The sequence below is a fragment of the Tenebrio molitor genome, chromosome 6 (genome assembly GCF_963966145.1).
Source record: "Tenebrio molitor chromosome 6, icTenMoli1.1, whole genome shotgun sequence".
NCBI classification, from domain to species: Eukaryota; Metazoa; Arthropoda; class Insecta; order Coleoptera; family Tenebrionidae; genus Tenebrio; species Tenebrio molitor.
In genome coordinates this window covers 11,516,503-11,539,033 of record NC_091051.1, presented here as the reverse complement: position 1 = coordinate 11,539,033, position 22,531 = coordinate 11,516,503, and the positions used below count along the sequence as shown (strand labels likewise).

The 22,531-nt window shown below is 40.5% G+C and overlaps 3 protein-coding genes across 3 annotated transcripts; 2 read left to right on the top strand and 1 right to left on the bottom strand.

Annotated features, from left to right (window-relative positions):
* Window positions 1-602: 602 nt before the first annotated feature.
* Window positions 603-6,263, bottom strand: LOC138132496 (ATP-binding cassette sub-family C member 10). The gene is made up of 14 exons (XM_069050004.1): window positions 5,619-6,263; window positions 4,977-5,541; window positions 4,699-4,922; window positions 4,410-4,647; window positions 4,010-4,278; window positions 3,561-3,824; window positions 2,431-3,507; window positions 2,247-2,379; window positions 2,022-2,195; window positions 1,767-1,973; window positions 1,495-1,717; window positions 1,256-1,447; window positions 960-1,203; window positions 603-913 (listed from the first exon to the last, which is right to left on the bottom strand). The coding sequence occupies exons 1-14, from the start codon at window positions 6,261-6,263 to the stop codon at window positions 671-673; spliced, it is 4,698 nt and encodes a 1,565-aa protein (XP_068906105.1). The 3' UTR covers window positions 603-670.
* A 12-nt stretch (window positions 6,264-6,275) lies between these two features.
* On the top strand, window positions 6,276-8,402 carry LOC138132498 (coiled-coil domain-containing protein 97). Its single transcript, XM_069050006.1, has 2 exons — window positions 6,276-6,513; window positions 7,004-8,402. The coding sequence occupies exon 2, from the start codon at window positions 7,007-7,009 to the stop codon at window positions 8,006-8,008; it is 1,002 nt and encodes a 333-aa protein (XP_068906107.1). The 5' UTR covers window positions 6,276-6,513; window positions 7,004-7,006; the 3' UTR covers window positions 8,009-8,402.
* Window positions 8,403-9,233: 831 nt separating this feature from the next.
* Window positions 9,234-15,815, top strand: LOC138132497 (mucin-2). Its single transcript, XM_069050005.1, has 3 exons — window positions 9,234-9,451; window positions 13,519-13,639; window positions 13,935-15,815. Exons 2-3 carry the CDS (start codon window positions 13,522-13,524, stop codon window positions 15,701-15,703), a joined length of 1,887 nt encoding a protein of 628 aa, XP_068906106.1. The 5' UTR covers window positions 9,234-9,451; window positions 13,519-13,521; the 3' UTR covers window positions 15,704-15,815.
* Window positions 15,816-22,531: the final 6,716 nt, after the last annotated feature.

The window sequence follows — 22,531 nt, the reverse complement described above, 5'->3', positions numbered from 1 at the left end:
TAATCACGTAACCAAGGTAACGAAAATAAATACTTCACAGTTTAACAAAATGGTCAAGTTGTTTGAAGAAGAAATACACATAATGCAGTTATTCTATGCCAATCAGAGCATTAGAAATGTGCGTGACATTTCCAATGCAACACATGATAGACCAATTCCATCAATCGGAACAATTTTTAACATTATTTCAAAATCTCTGGTGTTCGGTATAGTTGGTTACATAGCAACTCACAATGCATTGATCTGTGTTTTTTAAAATTGAACATAGGGAATAAGTATGGACTATGTTCAGAGTTAAAAAAATGTCCCGGTATATATACAGTTACTCGTGCAGCTCTGCACTGAGGTCAGTCCACAACGTATTATGAAAATTTAAAATTGACAAGTAACGCATAGTTGATTGTTTTTCGCTAGCTCCGCTAAAAAACTCGACTCCCTTGATTTTAGCTTGCCGTGTCGCTGACCTGCGGACGATTGAGCTGCGAACGATTTTAGCTTGTGCTGCGAACGATTTTACCGTGTCGCATGAAACTAATTCAGTGCCCGGGAATAAAATGTATGTGGCCTAAAGAAGTTTTCACTTCAAAAAAAATAAACGTCTAATATGTTATCTTTTTTATTATGTAAAATATAACATAAATACTTAATCGATACGTATGAAATGAAAAGATTAATCTTGATTAACTAATTGGGAGAAAAGTGAGTGCGGTTCTGCGAGTAAATTGTCGGGTTGGTCAAACTCCGCCACTTGTCCGTCTTGCATAACCAGAACTCTATCACAATCTAGAATAGTTTGGACTCTGTGAGCAATAGTGATCACTGTACTCTTCCTGAACGCCGATCTGAGAGTCTGTTGGATTTGTCTGTCGGTCTCTCGATCTACGTTAGCTGTGGCTTCGTCGATGCACAAGACCTAAAATCGAGTCAGATCAAGTGTTACTGTTCTCTTGTCGACTCACCTTGGCGTTGTGCAAGATGGCCCTCGCCAAGCAAATCAGCTGTTTTTGTCCGACAGAAAAATTCACCCCTCCTCCAAAAACGACATTATCTAGACCACCCAATCTCTTAATTGTATCACACAAATTGACTTTGTTCAAAGCGTCCCACATCTCGTTTTCTCTGAATTCGCCTAGAGGGTCCAAATTTTCCTTTAGACTTCCACTGAAGAGAAACGGTTCTTGGGGGATGCAAAACAAACGAGATCTGAATCATGACTGCGTTTACACCGCTGTAGCTTCAAATAAATAAATATTACCTTAAAGATTGCAAAGAAACCCTCGAAATATCGACCGAGTCAATTGAAATTGAGCCGGAGTAAAGCTCAACCAATCGAAAAAGTGCTGATAGGAGAGAGCTTTTTCCAGCGCCGGTTCTTCCGACTACTCCAATTTTCTCCGACGGCCTCGTTTCGAACGAGACGAACCTCAGCGAGGGCGGAAGGTGTTCCCTAATTTTCGAAGATTTTTAATGCGCCCCATTGGACTTATCGCTCACCTGTATTTCAGGACGACGCTCTTGAAAGCGATGACACCTTGACTGGGCCAGCCGAAGGGGGGATCGATCACAAAATGTGTAGTCTCGGGAGGTATTTCTTTGATATATTGATTCACCCTTTCCACCGAAATCATTTCTCTTTCGGTTTCGGTGAAAGCATTAACGAGCCCGTTTAGCGCGGAGGTGATGGATAATGCGTAAGACAAAGCTAAACCGATTAAGCCTGAAAATCATTCATAAAGCTCGCTCTTGAGGGATGTTTTTCTAGATACCTGGATCCGCCACGTCATACTGGTGCTGGATGATGGCGATGAAACCGACTCCCGACACCATCGCGACTCCGATAAACTGCAGTCTGAGACCTAACCATCGAGCAGCAGCTTGACTGGCAAACTGCGCCTTGATATTTGCATCCACGTTGTCCTCGTTGTCGCGTTTGAAACGCTGAGTTGCTCGCATCGCTCGAATCGTACTTAAACCTAACACAGTTTCTACATTTACGATCGGACAAAATCAAATTCAAATACCTTGCAAAGACTCGTTAAAATGACTATAAACGGGAGAAAGTGTAACGCTGGAGATACGTTTCAGCTCTCTCGACGTCAATCTGTAATTGTATTGCAGCCAATGATAAACGGGCACGAGAGGGATTAGCACCAGACATATCCAGGGCAAACCGTAAACGGTGATGACGACGGTTCCTTAAAGACGGAAAATTACGAACAAATCAGATGTTTGCGCCACGAGCTTACCTAAAAGACCGAAAAACTGCGCCAACAAGATGTTTACGATGAAGGGTAGAGTGTCGTCGACCGTGTAGGTATCACTCGAAAAGCGATTAAGGATCCGACCGATCGGCGAAATGTCGAAGAAAGTCGATTTGCCCTTAAAGTAAGTTCAATCAATAAATTACACAAAACCAAATCGTCGACTCACTTTCACGACCGATTTTAAAAGTAACTTGTGGATCCTCGACGCCGCGACTATCCCTCCATACGCAAACAAAAATGCTCTGATCAAAGTGAAAATCGTGTTGATACAAGCGAGTTCGATGTAGACCTTCAGATAATAGTCGATCGAAGGGCTGTCGGAATATCCTTCGAAGAAGTGTCCTTCGTTCAGCTCGTCGTCGTAGAATCCGGTCAAATTGCCGCTAGGGGTGGAACTGCTGACCCATTTGGCCAGCCACCAGTCGGTCATGTTCCTCGACGACTGCATCATCGATAGGGCCAAGAAGATGATGAAACTGAGAGTGTGTCCCACCGCTTTCCAGTACGTCGCGTACACACTAAACTCGATGTTACCGGTCTCGCTGACTTCCTGCAGGAGCAAACTGTCCGAGTCTTCGTCGACGGTGTTGTCCACCTTGACGCTGTCCAGCAACGAGCTCAGAGAGGACTGGGTGCTTTCCCCGAGCTCCAGCTCGATCGGCAACATGTCGTCCATATTCGTCAGCACATCTGCGGGTTTACCCTGTTGCTTGATGGCGCCGCCCTCCATTAGCACGATCTTATCGGCGTGCACCAGATAGTTGACGTGGTGGGTGCATAAAATCTTGGTTTTGTCCTTGAGCAAGCCCATGATGCAGTGCTGGAAAATGTGTTTGGCGACTTTCACGTCCACGGCCGATAAGATATCGTCCAGAAGGTAAACAGCCTTGTCTTGATAGACGGCGCGTGCTAGAGCCACCCTCGCTTTTTGTCCTCCTGATAAAGTCGTGCCACCCTCTCCGACGCCCGTCAGGTCACCCGCCGCCCAAAAATATATGTCCTCGGCCAAACCGCAAGCGAACAACACCGATTTGTAACGGTTATCTTCGAAAGTTTTGCCGAACAGGATGTTGTCCCTCACGGTACCTCTCTGAAGCCAAGGTTGTTGCGTGACGAAACCGAAACCCGATTCGACTTGGCTCACTGCGATTTCACCCTGTTGCATCGACAGTTCCGCGAGTATGGCGGCCAGGAGGGAGGATTTGCCGCAGCCGACGGACCCTATCACACCCACGAACTCCCCCTTGCAATTTTTTTAACATCAAAAAATACCTTCCCGTATTGGGGTGAATTTACCTTTCTAACCCGGAGGTTTACATCCGACAGGGCAAAAACGTACGAGTCCTGGTTTTCGACCGGTTCTGGTCGCAACTGCGTTCTTTTACCCTTGCCCTTGCCCTTAGACAGTCTTCCAGTTTGAGCAGCATGCAAACGAGCTTTTTCTTCGCTTGACAGTTCCCTCCCCCAGTTAAAAATACCATGTTTTATTATAATGTCAGTGTTTTGACTTGACTCCAAAAGCGAATCGTTGTAAAATAATTCTAAATCTAAATCTTCTAACTGAAATATTAGACAATAAATCTCAGACTTAAAAGGGGCAAGTAAAATGGGAGATTTGTTAAAAAGTACATCGAGCGACAAGTCACGCCTACAGCGTGTTCAAAACTGATTATGGGCGTCCGAGTAGTGACAGAATGTCATAAAATTTTATTAAAATGTGTTGGGAGATATTAATAATATCTTACATCTAACAGTCTTTGTATCCTTTTGATAGACACCCACGCTTCGGTGAGGCCGTTGAGCACCCAGGGAAAAGCATTGAGAGGACTGATGAGCATATTTAGTAAAGCTATGCCCGTGAAGACGGTGGCCGCTGTCAATTTATTCCCCATTAGGACGTAAGTCGAGAAGGTGAGAATCGAAATTACAACTGGCGTCGTTGCCCAGAAATACACACAAAGAGCGTCAAGATACTTCCGTCCTTTCAAATATTTCAGTTCTTTGTCCCTTAATTCTGAAAATCGAGCTTTGAAGTTAATTGAGCCAAAAATACGCAGTGTACAAGGGAAAGTCGAGTATTTAGCAACTGTCGTAATTACTTCGGCTTGCTAAATACTTCCCTGCTTGTTATTGTATCCGACATACTTGTGATAATGCGCAGAAAATGCTGCTCCCAAACGTACAATTTAATGGCCTTAATCCCTCGCAAAACTTCGGTTATCATCTTGACTCTGCCGTCTTTTTCTTTCATCAGTTTTGTGCTTAATTGTCCGATCTTATTGGCGATTATTTTATTGACTGGGATGAGGATTGCGACAAAAGCGACGCCCGACAAAAATGCCAAGCCCACTTGGGTGTACAACAAATACAAAGTGACCGCGAGCTGAAATTAAATTGTCTTGAACGGCGACCGCAGAAACCGCACAATTCTTACTTGAAACGGAATACTCCAGAGAGCGTGGAAGCTCGGACACGAATTGACGATACGATCCATGTCTGTCGACATGAAATTTACGATCTCGCCGACTGAAAACGCGGAATTTAAAACAGTTCCGCTGACGGTTAGTGTTTTCCTGTAAATCGTGGTAACTAAGGCACCACGCATCCTCAGACCCACCATCGCCATCAGAAAATTAAAGTGGGAGTCGCAGAACGACGCTGAAAAGTTAGTTCACGATTTTATCGAGTTTACAACCGTGACGAGGACCTTACAGATCAGCGTTACCATCATTAGCAGGGAGGCGTACAAGTAGCCCCACTTCATGTCTTCCGACTTGTTCTCTATGAAATCCACTAGTCTGTTCAAGAGCATGGGGGCGGCGAATCCGGCACAATCCGCCGTAAATTTTAAAACTCCGATGCTGTAAAATTGCACCCAAAAACATTTATGCAGGGCCTTGAATATCGACACGTTGTGTCTTCTGACTCCAATAAACGTAACGTCAGGCGAAGTGGGTGTCGAGTGGCTCGAAATCGACGCCGAGAAATTCCGTTCTGATTCGCGTCCCCGTCTTCGAACCTCGTCGATGTTACCAGTGAGTGCCTTGTCTAATTTCGTACTGATCGTACCGCAATTCAACGAAAACGGCAAATCGTACAAGTCTTCCGAATTATTCAGTTTACCTTGAACACCCTTCTCCATCAGGGGATTCACCCAATAGAATAATAGTTTCGAGAGCCACGTGACGTTTTCCATCGCCACCCCCAAGTAGCTGGGATCACCCTCTTCGGTGAATCGGATGTAGGCATTGCCGAGAAGCGCTTGTGACTCTCCAATCTGAAAATCGAAGCAGCGAAGCATTCGTCGATGGCTCTTGACCAGTACGAGCTATTCTAACAACCGTTTCTGCTTACCTCAGTGTATCTATCAGCAAAATTGAGATAAGTGGTGGATCCTTCGCTGGGTATAAGAGTGAAGCTGTAGCCGATCTGCAAGATAATCTGGCAAATGCTGAAGGTGTACGCGACGTAGATGCTGTAGCCAGGCTTGATGGCGTATTTGTAGATGAGGACGTGGCTTCGCAGCGACACCACGCTCAAAACAAACAGCAACGTCCAGAGAACGCACACGAAAACCGGCCCCCTAGGACTCAAACCCAGCCGGGTCCTCAGCACCAGACTGTACCCGAAATGGCAGAACCACGCGATACCTTGTACCGCGCACAAGAAATACGAAATCGAGTAGATTTCGTCCTCGGAAGTGTTCAAGTCTATGTAAATTTGCAAAAGCGGAAGCAACGCCAGACACAAAGCCAAAAAGCACCGAAAGTAGATCGAGTAAACCTGGACTCGACCTCTCATCACGTAACCCGTGTGGCGGCCGAAATAGTAGGCGGAACTGCACGCCAGAAGCGCGAGGGCCGGGATCTGGAGGAAGAGTTGCTGGAAACAGAGACCCAAGTCGTGTCGCTGGGCCGACCAGATTTTCAAACCTCCCGGGCCGCACATCACGTCCCAATCCCAGCGCCATAGCGGTCGACTCTCAAAACTCGAGTTCATGTCGTTAAGTTGAAATTCTGCAAACAAGTTTTCATGTCACACGAAAACAACGACGAAGAGGTTAATTCAATTATATTAAAGTCGTTTTTAAAACGTAAAAGAGTTGAATCATGGGTTACTGATTATCGAGCCGGTAACAACAAATGAGTCATCTACGACAAATCCAGTAAAATTCCAGAGACACTATAAGAATAGAATACCTACCTTTTGGAGACGCTACTAAAAATTGTTACATCTGGACATCACATGGGTAAGTTTGTTGGCGATAATTAACTCACTGTTTGGACCTACAAATAAACTACATCACAACAACACTTTATTAGGTTAAAACGTCTGACGTTTCTAATGTAGTAAAGCCTCCTACCTTTTTCGCACGATGCCGCCATGTTTAGGTTAACGCGATGGATCAGAGGGGGCGCTGGATACACCAAATCGAAACCTGACAAATCGATACTTGCACCATCCCTCATTAAATATTTTCATATTAAATTATGTGCATGGTAAACAAATATAAGAGATGTAGTTTTGTTATAATTAAATTAACAGCATGGACAGTCTTTTGTCTCATTTTTAAATTCATTCTTATTTTAGCCAATTAGTCAATTACTTGCGGGGGAAGTACTCGAGAAACACTTTGCACGTTTATTTTTATAAAACAGAACATTTAAACACACCGCATTGTTCGTTGGCAAATGTAGAATAGTTTCAACTGATAAAATATAAATTCTTTAATTTTACAGAAAATGACCATGGAGGTGGAGGTCGATCAGCCGGAGGGAGCAACAGCTGAGCAAATCGACAAGGATCAAATTATAGATTTTTTAACAAACAATGAGAAAATATGTTTCAAAAGTCAACAGAGGGGCGAAAGTGACTTGACAAAACAAGAAAAAGTCAGCATCGCAGTGGAGATTTACGACAAAAGCAAATTAAATTTTCTTGTGAGATTTGGTAAATACTTGCAGAAAGATCATTTGGAATTTTTCCGACAGTTCACCCAAAACTGCGACGAATCGGAAGAAATTAATATTGTCCTGAACGACTGTCTGGGATCGGTCAAAAATAGTAGAGAAATCAGTATCAAAAATCGCAGATTTGGAGCGTTGCAACATATGATCCACGAGGAATCGTATTTTTCTGAAATCGAAATGATGAAACGTAACCCGTTATTGTACGAACAACTGGTCGGTCAATACCTGACAGAAGAAGAGAGAATAGAAAGGGATAGAATATGTGTTGATGAAGAGTGTACTTTGGTAAAAGTGTTAATGGAAGGAATCGAACGAGACGATGCGAAGATCAAGAAGAAAAAACAAGAAGTTTACGAAGACGGGATGGAAGAAGAGGGAGATACGGATTCGGATGATTCACCGCGGGAATCCTATTCGCAATGGGGAGAATTCGCAGACGAGCCGAAAATTAAGATGCCAAAGAAATCCCAAGCCAAGTATATCACACCCGAGGAGCAAAAATTGTTGAAGGAAGAATTCGTGTCGTCAATGTATCAGGATTTTCTCGACGGGAAAGACGAAGATTTTGATTACGACAGCGTGGATAATAACGAATGCTACGACAACGTGAAAGAATACGACGAGGAAGAAAAGTATTTCGATTCGGAAGAACCCGAAACTGTGATGGATTCCGGAGGACAAGAAGAATCGGAAGACGAATTGGACATTTTCATGAGCGCGCTCAATCAAAATCCAGCCGTATCGCAATTATCTGAAGACATCCAGAGGTTGTAAAGCGGTCTAAATGATAGAGTAGGCTGTAAACTGTGCACTATTGCAGTAATGTTCAGTGAAACTTGGTATCAGTGCTGGCAATCAGGTTAATGGGTAATTAGAGTAAGAAGCAACCGCGAATAGTTTGTACATATTTAGGGAACAATTAGAAGTTTCTCGTCGCACAATTTATTAAGAACTGAATTGAGTCCTGGATCAAGGAGTGTGAAATTACGAAAGTTCGGGCCATAACTGTACGATACATATAAGTTAAGAAAGTGATATATTTATTATGTACGATTAGGATTTTCGTGCGGTAGGCACGTGCGAAAATTTAATATGTAAAAGCCATTTTACTTTCCGACTAAATAAAGTCTTCACGGCAGAAATGGAAATCGCCGTACATGCATAATGATTTTCTTTTTCATTACGAGATGTTAATTTTATGAATTAAAGAATCTGATAAGGCCTAGTGGAATAAATTTGGTCGGTCCAACGGATCGCCACTTAATGAGTAAACAAGCGATAAAATATTCAGCAGGGGTCAAACAAAGAATGTCGGAAGCGAATATAGTGGACAGTGTCCAAAGAGAAAGTGGGCAAAAGCTAGACAAAGTAAAATTCAAACCAGGTACTACGAAGACGGATAAAAAAACCAAGATTAGGTCGCCAGTAATGATATATAGTATTGATTCGTCGAGAGACGCCGGAAACTGATAATTACGTTAAATTTGTTTGTTCGGCAGGTTTTAATTAACACCGCGTTAACACAATTATTCATATAATTACGTTATTTTAGACAGAATTAGAGAACGTGTCGCGGGTTCCCGCAAGTCGGAACGACACCGCCTCGATCTGGCGCAATATTAACCCCGTAAATTAGGTCGCAACCTAAAATTCATAAATCGACACCATTTCCAGATCGTCTCGAAATTCCTCGAGAAAATCGAGACGAACCGCCTCGGACGATTCGCACATCCTGGTTGGGGCCTCCGCCAGGATAATCCTCCGGCGTGTCTGTTGACTCGCCGGAGTTTGTTCCGGTTTTCCGGTCTCGACTGTGTGAAAATCAAATGTTGACAGGCGCGTTAGTCATTGAACTCTTATGGATACTCCAAATTACATCAGCTGGTTTCACAATGAGAGTCTTTGGAAGTGAATGAGTTTGTTAGGGAGGAGGGCATCAGGTCTAGAGAAAATAAAGAAAAGTGGGAGGGAGGGGGTCATGTCGGTAATTCTCTGGTCTTGTGTGATCAGTCTTCACATAGAGTGTTTACGAACAGCACACAATCGAATAATTAACAATAGTGTTAACAGCAATCGACGCAATTTCAAAAAATTGTGACCATCCTTCGGTTCGTCGTTACTACCATGTGCTCCACCTTCAGTTTCGGGTAATTCGCCAAATTCATGGAGCATCGCCACTGACAGACTAGTCGGTAGAGGAAATCTGAAAAACTGGAGGTAATTCTTGTCGATTAATTTCAAAGAAAAATGTCACCGATCAATCGGACAATTAGACCAGTTCGCTTGTGCAAGCGTCGCCTTAAAGTTGGCCGAAGCGTCGAAACTCGCGAAGAAATGCACACGTGCTGGCCACACAATATAGGCTAAGCCTCTATTAAAATTATTATTTTAGCTTAAAGCTATGCGAAATGGTTTATTCAATTTTGAACTATTGTGCATGCGGACCACACCGGCCATTTTACAGCGTATAATTATCGGTCATAAAGTGCAATTTACCGGATAATTTTGGAACAATTCAATTTAAAAATCGGATCAACGACGCAAAATTTCGCACAAATCCGAGCACACAAAATCAAAGCCAAAAGTTCAAACATGCATTTAATTGCATTTTAATTGCGTCAAATTATTATAAATTGCAAGTTTGCATGTTGTAAAAAGTTTTACGATTTAACGTCTCAATCTTTAACGCAAAGGTTTCGTCGTGTTTTGTGTTTGTTGTTCTTCCCCTGACCAAAAATTAGTTAACGTTATCGACGACGAGAGGTGTTGCTTCGAGGGCCGTCCGGAAGACGAAGAAGTCTTTTGGCAAAGTTCTTGGAAGAGAAGCTTTAAAGACCACGATCGGCGAGTTGGAAGCGCCCGATTTTTACGAAAATACCGTTGTTAATTACTCGGCTTTTTCAAATTAATGAATTCGGTCTTATCTAACGAGTTTAATTGGTGCAAATGTAATTTATGTTGGGTCATCTTCAATATTTCGCGAAGCTGGGAATTCAGAGTGTGACTAATTGCGAGGATGTTATGCAAATCGCCAAAGATTCGGACACTCGAGCCCTTATTAATAAAAACATCGTCTGTCACAAATCCGATCGCGAGTTATTCTAATAGTGTCTGTGACAGATGGTGTAACTACACCCACACTCGCCCACTCGTTTTCGGGTGTTCTCACGACACCCATGGATCTTTGGGAGGTATCGCCACCTCTTAAGCCGATGTTACCGCCGATGACCTACGCACACCTCCATTTGTTACCGTCGAGAACAAGCCGTTTTGCATCTCGCCGACAATCGGTTTGTTTTTTCCACTCTTGAAACGGCACGATTAATTCTTGGACAAAAGCCGACAGGGCAGGACTCGAACTGTCAGTCGCCGTGACCTCGACTGAACTTCATGTTCAATAAAAAAAAATTGACCCTTACATAATGATAGCGGCTTAAAATTCAAATTGTTGTAGCAATTTATAATGTCGTGACATTTTGTCCACAGATCGACACTAATTTGAATATTTTTATATCAAAAAAAAGTTATAAATTATATAAGTTACGTCACACGAAATTGATTGTTATTGTCACGGCATTAACGGTAAATATTTGTTTATTTGTCTGGGTCCCAGAAGAGTAACCCCCGCACTCGTCGATTCCTGTTCGCTTTGCTTTCGTTGCAGAACTGCGCAAAACTACTTAATTTCATAAATTATGACCCACAACTCCTGTAAATAAATCAATGGCATTATTAGCGGCCTAGCCAATAAATTTATGAATTAACTGGAATAATTTTATCTTAAGCTTAACTTAACACGATAGCGGTTTATTTTGTTAGGTTAGAAATTATGACGGTAAATACACACACACAAATTGGAAGTTCGCGTATACGGCCGAGCCCAAACCAGACGAGTTCCACTCAAAAATACTCTCTTAATTATAATAAAAAGTAGCATAAGTGTTATAAAGTGAAATTAAAAAATGGGCGAATCCTGGCAAAACAAACACGACACCGTTCGGTCTCCCCCACTAAGACTTTCCATAAAAGACATTAAAATTCATTCATTTTTTCGGTGGCAAAGTCTCGACGCCCTTCCTCGCGGTGTTGTGACACTCGCGGATCTATTTTTTTCCGAATTTATTAATAATCTTCAAGTATGGATGCTGACTCACCAGGAACTCGAAGGAAAACCAAAGTGTGCGCTTGTAAATATTTTTAGATATACCGTAACAGTCCAATTCATTAAACTGACATTTATGTAGACATGTTCGACTTGAAACCTATATCTATTTTATTCTAACGGCACGAATAATTGAAAAACTGAGATATTCGGAGTGTTAAGTCGGATTAAGAGCTTTTAAACATTTTCGTGTCGATGAAAAGTATCTTAAAAATGTTCGCGAGATATTTCCCGCATTGCAGGATCCTGCAACTTTCAGAATCTCGAAAGTGGTTACAAGTGGTGAAATTAACGGCGAACCATCGAGACCGATAACTGCGCGTGTCTAGCAATAAGGGTCGGTGATGTGGAGTCGATAATGGTCAAAGCATGACGAGACTTTCATTGACTTTCGATTTTGACATGATCTGGAGCATTTGCGGTAACATTTTCGAGAGAAGACATGATTTTCCCAGGGACCTGAGCGACTGTAATGATGCCAATTTCTCAGGCCGCATCTGCATAGTTAACAACAACAACAACAACAACAGAGGCTAAACGATCGGTTTTCTCCATTAGGACACAATGCTTATTCCGTCTATGAAATAACAAGTTTAAATAAAACTTTGCATAGGTGTCACGATACCATCTCGATTACCGTAACCTACTGACCTTCCGTCTTTTATTTAAAGTCAATTTGTTTTAGCATTCGATAATAATCTCGGCGATTTCCTATAAACTAAAAAACTTCTTAATTGTTCACACAACGTACCAAGTAGGTCACGAGACGCACCGTACGTTTTATTCGCAGCATCGAAATCAATTTGAGGGGCCCAAGACGCACAGAGGCGGCGGGGCCCTTTCGAATCCCACGTGAAAAACGCGAGGTTAGCAACGAATCCGGCCCTGAAAGCGGCATTATAACAACTTCTCAGCTTCCCAGACTGCGTGACGCTCCGAGTGCGAACGAAATCTCAGGTGTGGCACTAAAATGTTGACCGAGAGTCCATTGATGAAAGGTGACCAAAAAGAATGGACTAGAGAAAACTCTTGCGCAAGTGGATGAGTTCCATTTTAATCCGTTTTAAGCAGAGCTCCGAGCCCACAGTCCAGCGGCCAAGTGTGGTCTAAGCGTAAACACCTGCGGTGATGACGGAGTTCTTCCGAATGGGCACGGTTCGTTTGTTTTAGCCAAAACCCATAGACGCAATAAAACCGATCAGTGTAATATTTTATGCACACGTAAAGCTATTGAGAGAGGAGATCATCAATGGCAGTAGCGCAGAGATTTACTATTTACGCCGACGTAAATATTATTGCTTGTACGGTATGTAAGTGGGACAAATTGAAATTAATATTGTTGTATATCGCTTTGGACCGCGAAACTAACAAGTAAGGCCCCCTTTCACACGAAACACTTTGGTTGGGAAGCACTTTTAATGGTGGTCGGCGAGATGAACGCGCGCCAATTAGAAGAATTTTCAAAAGCGTGCTCACTTTTTGACTTGCCGCGTTGCGTCATCCCGCGTAGAAGCGTAGATAACTGTCACGAGACCGAAAATGATGCCCTCGCTTTCCCAAGTTCTGAAATGTTTATTGTAGCGTTTTCCATAAAATTCAAAATTGGTAATACCATCAAATCATCCCACCGGTTCGCTCCGGGCATTCGTCGACATTCCGATATTTTGAAAACGCGAGAGGTCTAGTTGGTATGCCGGAGCCAGTACGGCCGGTCGCTCCAATGGTAATGGTAAAAGTGACCGAGATTTGAATACGTTACATCTACATTATGTGCAGTCGATAATCAATTTCATCGACCCGCGTGGGCCTCTCAAGCTTTCGTCACGATTTCGTGACTGTGACGTTAGGTTTTGAAAATGTCTTGCATCTCGCACTGGAGGCAACGGCAGAACACGTTTCAAATTTGTCACGTTTGCGTGTGCAAAAAATTACCATATGTTCGCGGTACATTTTCGTCTGGCTTTCTACGATTTTGCGACGAAATAACTCGATATCACTAGTCTGCTCTCTGTTACGTCACTGATTACACCTACTTTCTCCGATCCACAATAAACTAATTGTTGAAATGGGTTTGGTAGACGGAGCGGCGGCGCTTTAATCTTTGCTACGTTTCTTTTTGCAGATCATGAAGTACAGAAACAAGCGACGGGTCTTCTGCTGGATCTTCATCTGGTCACATCTTCAGCTGGTTTCCAGCGAGGATGTCCCGCCGACCGAGAGTAATTTCACTCAGACAACCAATGGTACGCCCCCGACACTCTCATTACCACACTCTATTATTTCAAGTGATGGAGTTGTTGAAATAAACACCGGTTTCACCCATATTTAGCTACTACAAACAATGGAAATTACTTCAACTATTGATGATCACTTATCAGGCGTCATAAGAATTTGTAAACAATACAGACATCACACTTTAACCTAACTAGCCGTAATACGCGGGTGACATACTGACCCATACTACCAACACTGTTTACGTTACATATTTATTTATTTCTTATTAGCATTTTCCGCCTGTCTAATTCTACGACTTTTCAGACGATCCAAATTCCAAAGACATGAGAGGTCTCTTCTCCCCTAGGATGGACTACGACCAATGGAAACCTCTGGGAAGAGGTGACCCTCTGAAGAACGACCCCACCTACGATTACGTCCCTCCGGTTCTCGACAGAGTCCACTACTGGATAGACCCAGCCTTGAGAAAACCTGACCCTCCTTTACCAGGAGAAAACCAAAAAACTGAAATCTTGCTCTTGGGTGTGTCCTCCAAGAAACCCAGCACCGGAACGTCAGTTGCAGACTCACGAAAAGACACTTACGATTCCTTTCTAAAATTCGTCGACGGACCTAAATTCACCGGGCAAAGAAACTCCAGGCCCAATTACCCCATGACTTCGTCCTACTTTCCGCCAAATTTCTACTCCAAAAACAAGGGAACCTTCCCCAAGGCAAACGAACAAAGGATGCCCTACACGATGTTGATGCCTCCGCCTATGGTCACCAGGCAACCCAGTCCACCGTCTCCACAACCCATACAGAAACCTGACACTCTTCAAACAACCACAGTGGATTCCGTCACTGCTGTCACAACAAACTCTCCAGTGACTCGACCGGTCTCAGCTCCGGCCACTCATCAGTCCCAAGTCACGATTCAAGCTGCCAATTTGGTCTACCAGTCGAGTAGTTTGAGTAACGCGAACGAGTGGAAAACCACAGAAACTTCGACGAATCTAACACCAAACCCGGCAGCCTATTCAACCAAGAAACTGAAGCCTTTCAAGGAAGAGGTGGTTTTTCAAAAACACCTTCAACCCCCGGAGCCGTACATGCAGGTCCAGTTTTCACCTTCTCGTCAGAACATAAGCAACAAACCTCTGGTGGGGGCTAGTAGCGATCACAACGTCAACTACGTCACTCCTCCGCCTCTGATCGAACAAGAGATAATGCACAAGGGACAAGTCTCCGACGACAACTTGGACATATCGAATACTTACGTGAAGATCGGTAAAACCGAGGCCCAGATGCATTCGACTGCCATCGACAACATCCCCGTGTTGGCACCAGAAATGTTGATCGCTCAACCTCCAAACTTGATGGTTTTCCCGCACGTCAAGAGACCTCTGATCACGCAAACTCCTCTAACCATGCAGACGTTGCAGAGCATGCAAAGCATGCAGCCGCCTCCGATCACCACGAGTCCGATTTACAAGAAACCCACCAACCCCATTCGACAAGCTTTGGACAAAGAGAAATCCCAAACGGAACAACCGACCACGGAAAGAGCTGAAACAACAAGTACCACTCCAGCGTCGGACGTCGCGCTGACAACAACGATACCGACAACAACGATGACAACGTCGCTGACCACAGATCCGCTTTTCAAGCATTATAAACAACCGATGGAGCCTTTGAGAGGTCCTTTATACTTGATAATCCAAGGCCACTCGAAAGTGAAGACGTACGGACCGAGCAAACAGTTCCACGGAATTCGCGTACAAGAGACGAACGAGATTTCTGACGATAAGGAGGAAGTGCACTTGAAGCATTTGCACAATTATTTGAAGAACGAGAGCGGCGAGCAGAATTCGAGAGAAGGCAGATCGGGAAACTTGCAAACTTTGAAACATGTGATCCAGACGGGATTGGGTGCCATTGACTTTAGTGATGTCCCTGCTGAGAGGAGGCAAGACGAGAGTGTGAAAGAAACGGAGCTTCAGTTTGGGTACAAAGTAGGTGAAGATGCGACCAGTGAAACGTATCACAAAGGAATCGTCGAAGAGGCTAGAAAACTCCACGTGGAGGCTTAATTTTGTGATTTTTAATGTTATTTTATGTGCTATAATTATTTTTATTTATTTTTATTTATAGACGTTTTTGATTTTGTATTTTAAGATATTTTAATAAAGTATTTCGTAAGTAGTGGAGACTAGTTTTATCGGAGAATTTGAGTAATTGCCAGATAAAAGGACAAATTACCGATACGGTGCCAACGGCTGACTAATGACGCTGACAATAATAAAATTAATTTATAATTGACGTGGATACTGTTATGGTAAATTTTACCAAGTCTCCTGCTAACTGAGCTAGTTGATGTAAACATGTAGGCATGCACAACGCGATCTGAAATATTTGAGGGGGGCACCGGTGACTACAAGAGGTGATTGCTGTCGTCTGCCAAGTCAATGTTTCTGAGAAATCCAAGGAAGTAGCTGGAATGCATGTCTCATTTAGTTGTTTATCTGGTATAAGGCTATTCCAGACAAACGAGTGGCGAGAATTTGAAAAAACTTGACCACTCATATTAAAAATGGGAGTGAATCGAGGGACGTGCTATATGCGGTATGTCTGTCACGTCTCGCCTTTTTAATTCCCGGTTGATTAATAATAGGTAAAAGTACAAACAAGACTTTCGAGTCTTTCAACACAACTAAAATTAGCAGTTGAAACCGAATTCGTCGACAACTCCCGGTGGAAGGTCCGCAAAGGAAGTATTTTGTAGTTTTTAGCGACAACAACTTTAATTAGACCAAAATACATAAATTATACGTCGCCGTAATAATAATAAATTCAAAAAAACAAGATGTCGTTTAGAGTGTTTTATTTTTAGTGTTTGTGGATAGTATTCGAGATCAATTAACGCAGGATTCCAGTTCCCAATAATTCTAAAAAGCTTTCAAAGAAAACAGCACGTCAATCACAATTTCTTGGAATTAATTTCTAGTGTAAAATACAGCAGAGCATCGCTGACGACAAGACGGCATTGCCTTTTAAGTTCTCCTGTCATATTTCAACCATATAAAGAAACTTCGTGTATTCATATCTGGTGGGGTTTTGGTGAAAATTGAAAATTTTCGAGCGTGGCAGGGGAGTTCTTTGAAAGACCAGTGGGACAGTTCTGGGGTAAATAACTGGGATGAATCGTGACAAAAGTTGTCGCCATAAATTGAACGATAGCCCAGAATGCGGTAATGACCATAGTAAAGGAAATAAGTGGCGAGTATTGTACTCGGCATATCCATATAGTGAAATCATTACAAAGAAACTTGAAAAAAAGGATTTTACCAAATGTGTAACTTCCTGCGGAGGAGCGAGGAAATCATTAGTTATATTTTTTGTATCGCACAGAACTAGATTATAAATTAGACAGAAGCGTGCTTCGCATAAGAGCCACTTTGACACACTGACACACACTCTATGTATCATTGAATAATTTTACTTGATTTACACTACATAACTCTATTTGTAGGTACACGCGATTCTTCTCGACGCACCAGAAGCTCGGTTTGGTGGCTCCGGCAAAAAATCATTCTGCTCTCAGGGACATCCTCATCGGATACTTAACTACAGGATAATTGGCGTCATAAACAATAGTCGACAAGAAACGGTTAAATGGTTATTGCAACTGTCCGATAATCAGGTTTGAGACCACAGGTGTTGTACCTCACCAGAGCTGGCCGCCGCCACGCCGTCTTATCACACTTTTTACCGGCAGACGAAGAATTTCACCCCACCCGCCATGCCTTCGCAGATGATGATATTTAAAGCTAAAGTCCTACCACCGCAAGCGAGACACCATTACTCATTCCACTGCCAGAAACAAAATTGATCGTTCCTCAACATCTACAAGTGGATTTTATAACGTTCGAAGGTTTTCTTCCTTCAGATAAACCAAATAAAGTGGACTACACGGAACAACTGCTCCTTCGACTTAGCCTATCATTTATCGTAAAATTCGCAATGACTCATACCGGGCCACACCACGGTTTTTTGCATGTTCATTATTAATGATAGCTATATTTTTATTTTTTTATTTCGAGATATAGCTGTCGTCGAGAGCAACTGCTACAGACACTGAAATTTGATACACAATAATAAAAACGATCTAGATAATTTTGACGTTATGCATTTCCACCATACAAGCAATTTTATTGAAGAAATCGAATAAAATTTCCGAACAAAAAATATAAATAGATGATGCGATAGTCGAAATGGTGTAATCGCTAAGATCAAAGAAAACATAAATTATGCGAAGTGACTCGGTGACATCATGTGTTCAAAAATTCGTTGCTATGTTTAGGTAGAGTTGCTGCAGTCATTAAATGTGAAAATTATAATTTTCTTCTGCTGTTCATCTTGCAAGAATTAAAACAACTGCTTTATTGATGGTGATAATTAAACAATGACATCTTTGATTTTTCTTGTCAACAGGAAAAGTAGAGCTTTCGTTCAATAAAAAAAGAGAAAATGAACATTTTGTGCGTTAACTCGTTTCAAATGTGCTTTCTGTTCGAAATTAATATTTGTAATTATCACGCGGAATGTCATTTCCTCTGGATTTTATAGTTATTTTAATAAACATCTTGGGAAAAAGTACATACCATGATTCTGTCTTCTGCATAAACCGTTGTATGATTTTATGATTCATGGTTCCTATTAAAAATCACGTTAACTATTTACTTAGCTATCTGCTATTTAGTTGGTATGTACGTTTAAGAAATGAGCAATATTTAATTTAGCTAGTAGTAGTTCCAGTTGTATTTTTAAAAGTATCAAAAAATCAAATAAAAAACAAAATAATCGTGATCTTGATCTTCCTTTGGGATTGCTTTTTCGGGAGAAAATGGATTCACATGCCATGACTTCAGATGGTCGTCGTAAAGAATCATAATTTCATTTTAATAACAGTCACTTTTCCTGGATCCATAACTTTTATAAAGACTCCCAAAGGATAGAAACTATTTTCTAAATACACAAATTGAACTAAAGGGTTTATTTCAAAACTGCGTTATTATTTTGTTGTGTCCACAACTTATGACTAGGTATGCGTAATGTTTTATTCTATTTCCCACTTGTCCTTACATTTTACTTCTTATCGTTAATTTGTCTGTAACCATACGGACCAACAGAAAACAATCAATTAACACTGAAAAGCCCTTTTTCCCCTTTCATGATTTTATTTAATTCTCAATTAACATTCCCATTTTTTATCTGTCGTCTTCTATGTTTGTTTATAATTATGTTTTTTTTAAATGTCTTATTCGTGCTTAATCATTGACTGTGATATTTTCCCAGACTCAAACTATTAATCTGTCAAATACACAACAACAAATTAGTACCTACTTTTTCTTTCCTGTTGGTTATTTGATTTAATTTGATTTTAGTTCTTTGTAAGTTAAACTTTCATGATGTTTTCTTGAACAGAAAAGCGTACAGGACTAAGATAACGTATTCTTCTTTCTTGACTTTCTTTTTGACTGTATCTTTCTTCTTCTAAATTTTCGTACATGTAAATAACTGCAGGGTATTTCACGAGTGATATGAGCCCGACGGAATTGAAAATGCAACCCATAATACATTTTCACAGTTAACTCGGATATTTGTTTTTTGATTTAAAAGACATAAAACATAATATCGTGTGTTCAAATGAAATCCTGGGCTGAGTAGGCGTTGGAAAAATTAAACCGTCTAGAACAGTGTAAAGTTTGAATTTCCCGCCGTTTCACACGAATGACATTTGTTTATGTTTAATCGCAACATAATTAGACATGTTTGTTTTCAGCAAAGGGTGCCCTTAGATATTTGCTTCGAGAATAGGAATCGCTACGTTATTCTATTTTTGATGTAAAACATTGCAAAGAAAGAAAAAAAAGAAAAAAATTTTGGCTCTAAATTTTAGGTTAGCTGTCAACATGCTCCAATTAATCTACGCTTTAAAAAAGCACAACAATTGACGTTTCCAACGCCTTCCCAGCCCAGGATTTCATTTGAACACTCGATAATTAGCTGTGTAGTTTCACAAATTTTGACATAAACGTCATTCGCTTGGTTAAACGAAATTGTGAAAAAAGGAAGAATTTGAAAAAAATATATTGATATACAGAAGACGCATTTTTATTACATTCACCATAAATCTGGATCATGTCTGTTTTCTCCTCGTTCGAATACATTTTAATCTTCGTATTTTAACTTTTTCGTAAATGTTAGTTGTGACAAATAAAGCAAAGCATTGAAAGCAAAGCCATGGTGAATTCATAATTTAATTTTAAAACAATACGATATTTAAAATAACCACGTTAACTTTGGAAATGTATTGTGGGTTGCATTTTCAATTCCGCTGGTCTGATTATCACTCATGAAATACATGTATGTACGTACCATACAACTGTCACTATCACTAAAACTTTGTATTCTTTCATGTTTATTTAATTTAATTCGCATTATGTATTGTATTCACGTTCTTCAATTATTCTTATTAATAATTTTTAATGAAGAAGTAAAGAAATGTATACATATTTAGACGAAATAGGAAGAATACTGGTAGGGCGATAAGTTTAATATTTTTTATCTAAAATAACAGCAGATTTATAAGAAATGATTGAAAAATGATTCATAATAATTTCTTTATCAGTAAGATTATTAGTTTTTGTAATTTCAATGTAAATATGCAAAAGAAATATAGTGACATTAAGCACCCTCGCTAATAATTTAATGTCCGAGGGAGCTTGGAAGCAATTTACATCATGGATTATAGACCCCAACCTACCACTAGCAGGAACCCGAATCTGAAAATTTAGTAGGTAACTCTTTAGAATATTACAAAGGTCCGAACAGTACATCGGCGGCTTTCACAAAAGAATAAAACATACTTATTTTTATGGAGTAGCTGTATAAACCACTTGTTTATGTTAGGTTATAAAATTGTACATCTGAATTTAGTTTGACAGATCTTAATTCTTGAAAGAGAAAATAAAATTTATTTTATTAATTTTTTAATATCCGAATCGACTCTTAAAATTATCTGATCAGAACTGATTGGTTTACGATTAGTACTTTTCTTTACATTAGAGAAGAATTCAAATCTCAATTACGGATTAAGGTTATTACATCGCTGAAGTTTTCTGGACATTACGTAATACCAAATAAACTACCGAATATAACCGTGCGAAATTATCTTCGTTAAGGTAGTCCGCCGAAGTTCAAGGCAACACAATTAAGAATTAATAGTTTTCGTGCAAGGTTATTGTAAATTATCATTATTATTGGCGAACGCTTAGGAGAGCGTCGAACTGGAAGATAGGAAACTAGCCAGATGTTTTATTTAATAAACTGTTGGTCCATTGTTCGCCGAGCAGAATCAAAACTTTTGATTGACAGTAATAGCGCTGTAGTATTGAATTGTATTCCGTTTTCAGAACCAGCTCTCGGTAAAAAATTAATTGTTACATAATATCAGAGGCGGGCAATGCAGTTTGGCCACCCTAAAACGTCTCACTGATTGACACGTGATTTATTCGATATTGCGGAAACTGAAAATAAGGAGGTTGCCGTACATCATAACATAACACTCGGTATTTTACGATGAGATAACAAGGTAATGGTAGGGTAATTCGGAGATATTTGTTGAAAGATAATGTGGGCCTTTTTAATCACGTTATTCTGAATGTGGTACTGTGTCCTGTGTGTTCCCACAGTATTACAGATAGCCCACCCCGATTTTCTTTCAGGCAGTCTGCGTGCATTTACTAAATTGATGCCCTCAGGCGCGCAATCATGTGATACACACCGGTCGAAACAAAAACGATCTTGTTAAGTGGACCTACACCGACGAAACCGTCGACATTCGCCAGATTTCCAGATATCAGCAGCCACAAATAAAAATTCAGACACCAATCATTCCAGATTTACTACACACCAGACGAAAAAAATTTACATCAAAATCTCGTGTTCCTATCACTCGCAACTATCAAAGTACAAGATGTTCTGTTGTTTGATGACGTTATTCTGCACAAATATGTAAATGCAAATTTTGAAAGCTTTCGTCGATTCATTGACGACAATACCGCCAGACTAAGTTACGACGTGTCGTCTGCATCGATTTTGAAAACATCAAAGTTGGACTAGTGCACAGTGATGTCATCGAACACGATGAATATTGAGTCTGTGTGAAAATTGTAATAATGTGGTGAAAAAACATTTTGCCGATTCAGATTTATTCGCCCGTTTGCATCTGAAACAGCTCATCTGAGCTCGCTCTTTTAGTTGTTGGGTTTCCCACGACGTGGGCTTTCGTTTTATTTGTAATAGACTCATGTTAATTACCACGATATGTGAATAGCTCAATTATGTAATTAACAAATGTACGAAAATAGGTCTACGATGTATCCAAAGTTCTACTTAAACTTCAACAAAAAAAAACTAATCAAAATTTAGGAAATATTTCCTCAAGATCTCAGTAAAAGTAAATGAATAAGACTAATTGTGGCACAAACATTTCAAAAATTAAGTTATAAACCTCTTAGCCATGATAAATGAACAAGACCAGAAGAGTTATTGCACAAAGATTAGAAAAAATTAGACAAGACATTTCGGTAAATTAAACCTAAATACACTATTTACCGCTTTAATTGAAAAAAATTCTTGTGGGTTTTTCTCAAAAACAAAATTAACAAATTGGACTGTAAAAAATGAATTAGTACTTATAAGTATGATAAATAAAATGTGTGACTTTTTAATATGAAAAATAATCACTCTTGTTCTTATTATTATTCAATATTTAGTTTAGATTTTTCAATTAAAATATATTTTACTTGTTCCACAAAATAAATAGCACCGATTAATAATTATTATTCTTCAAA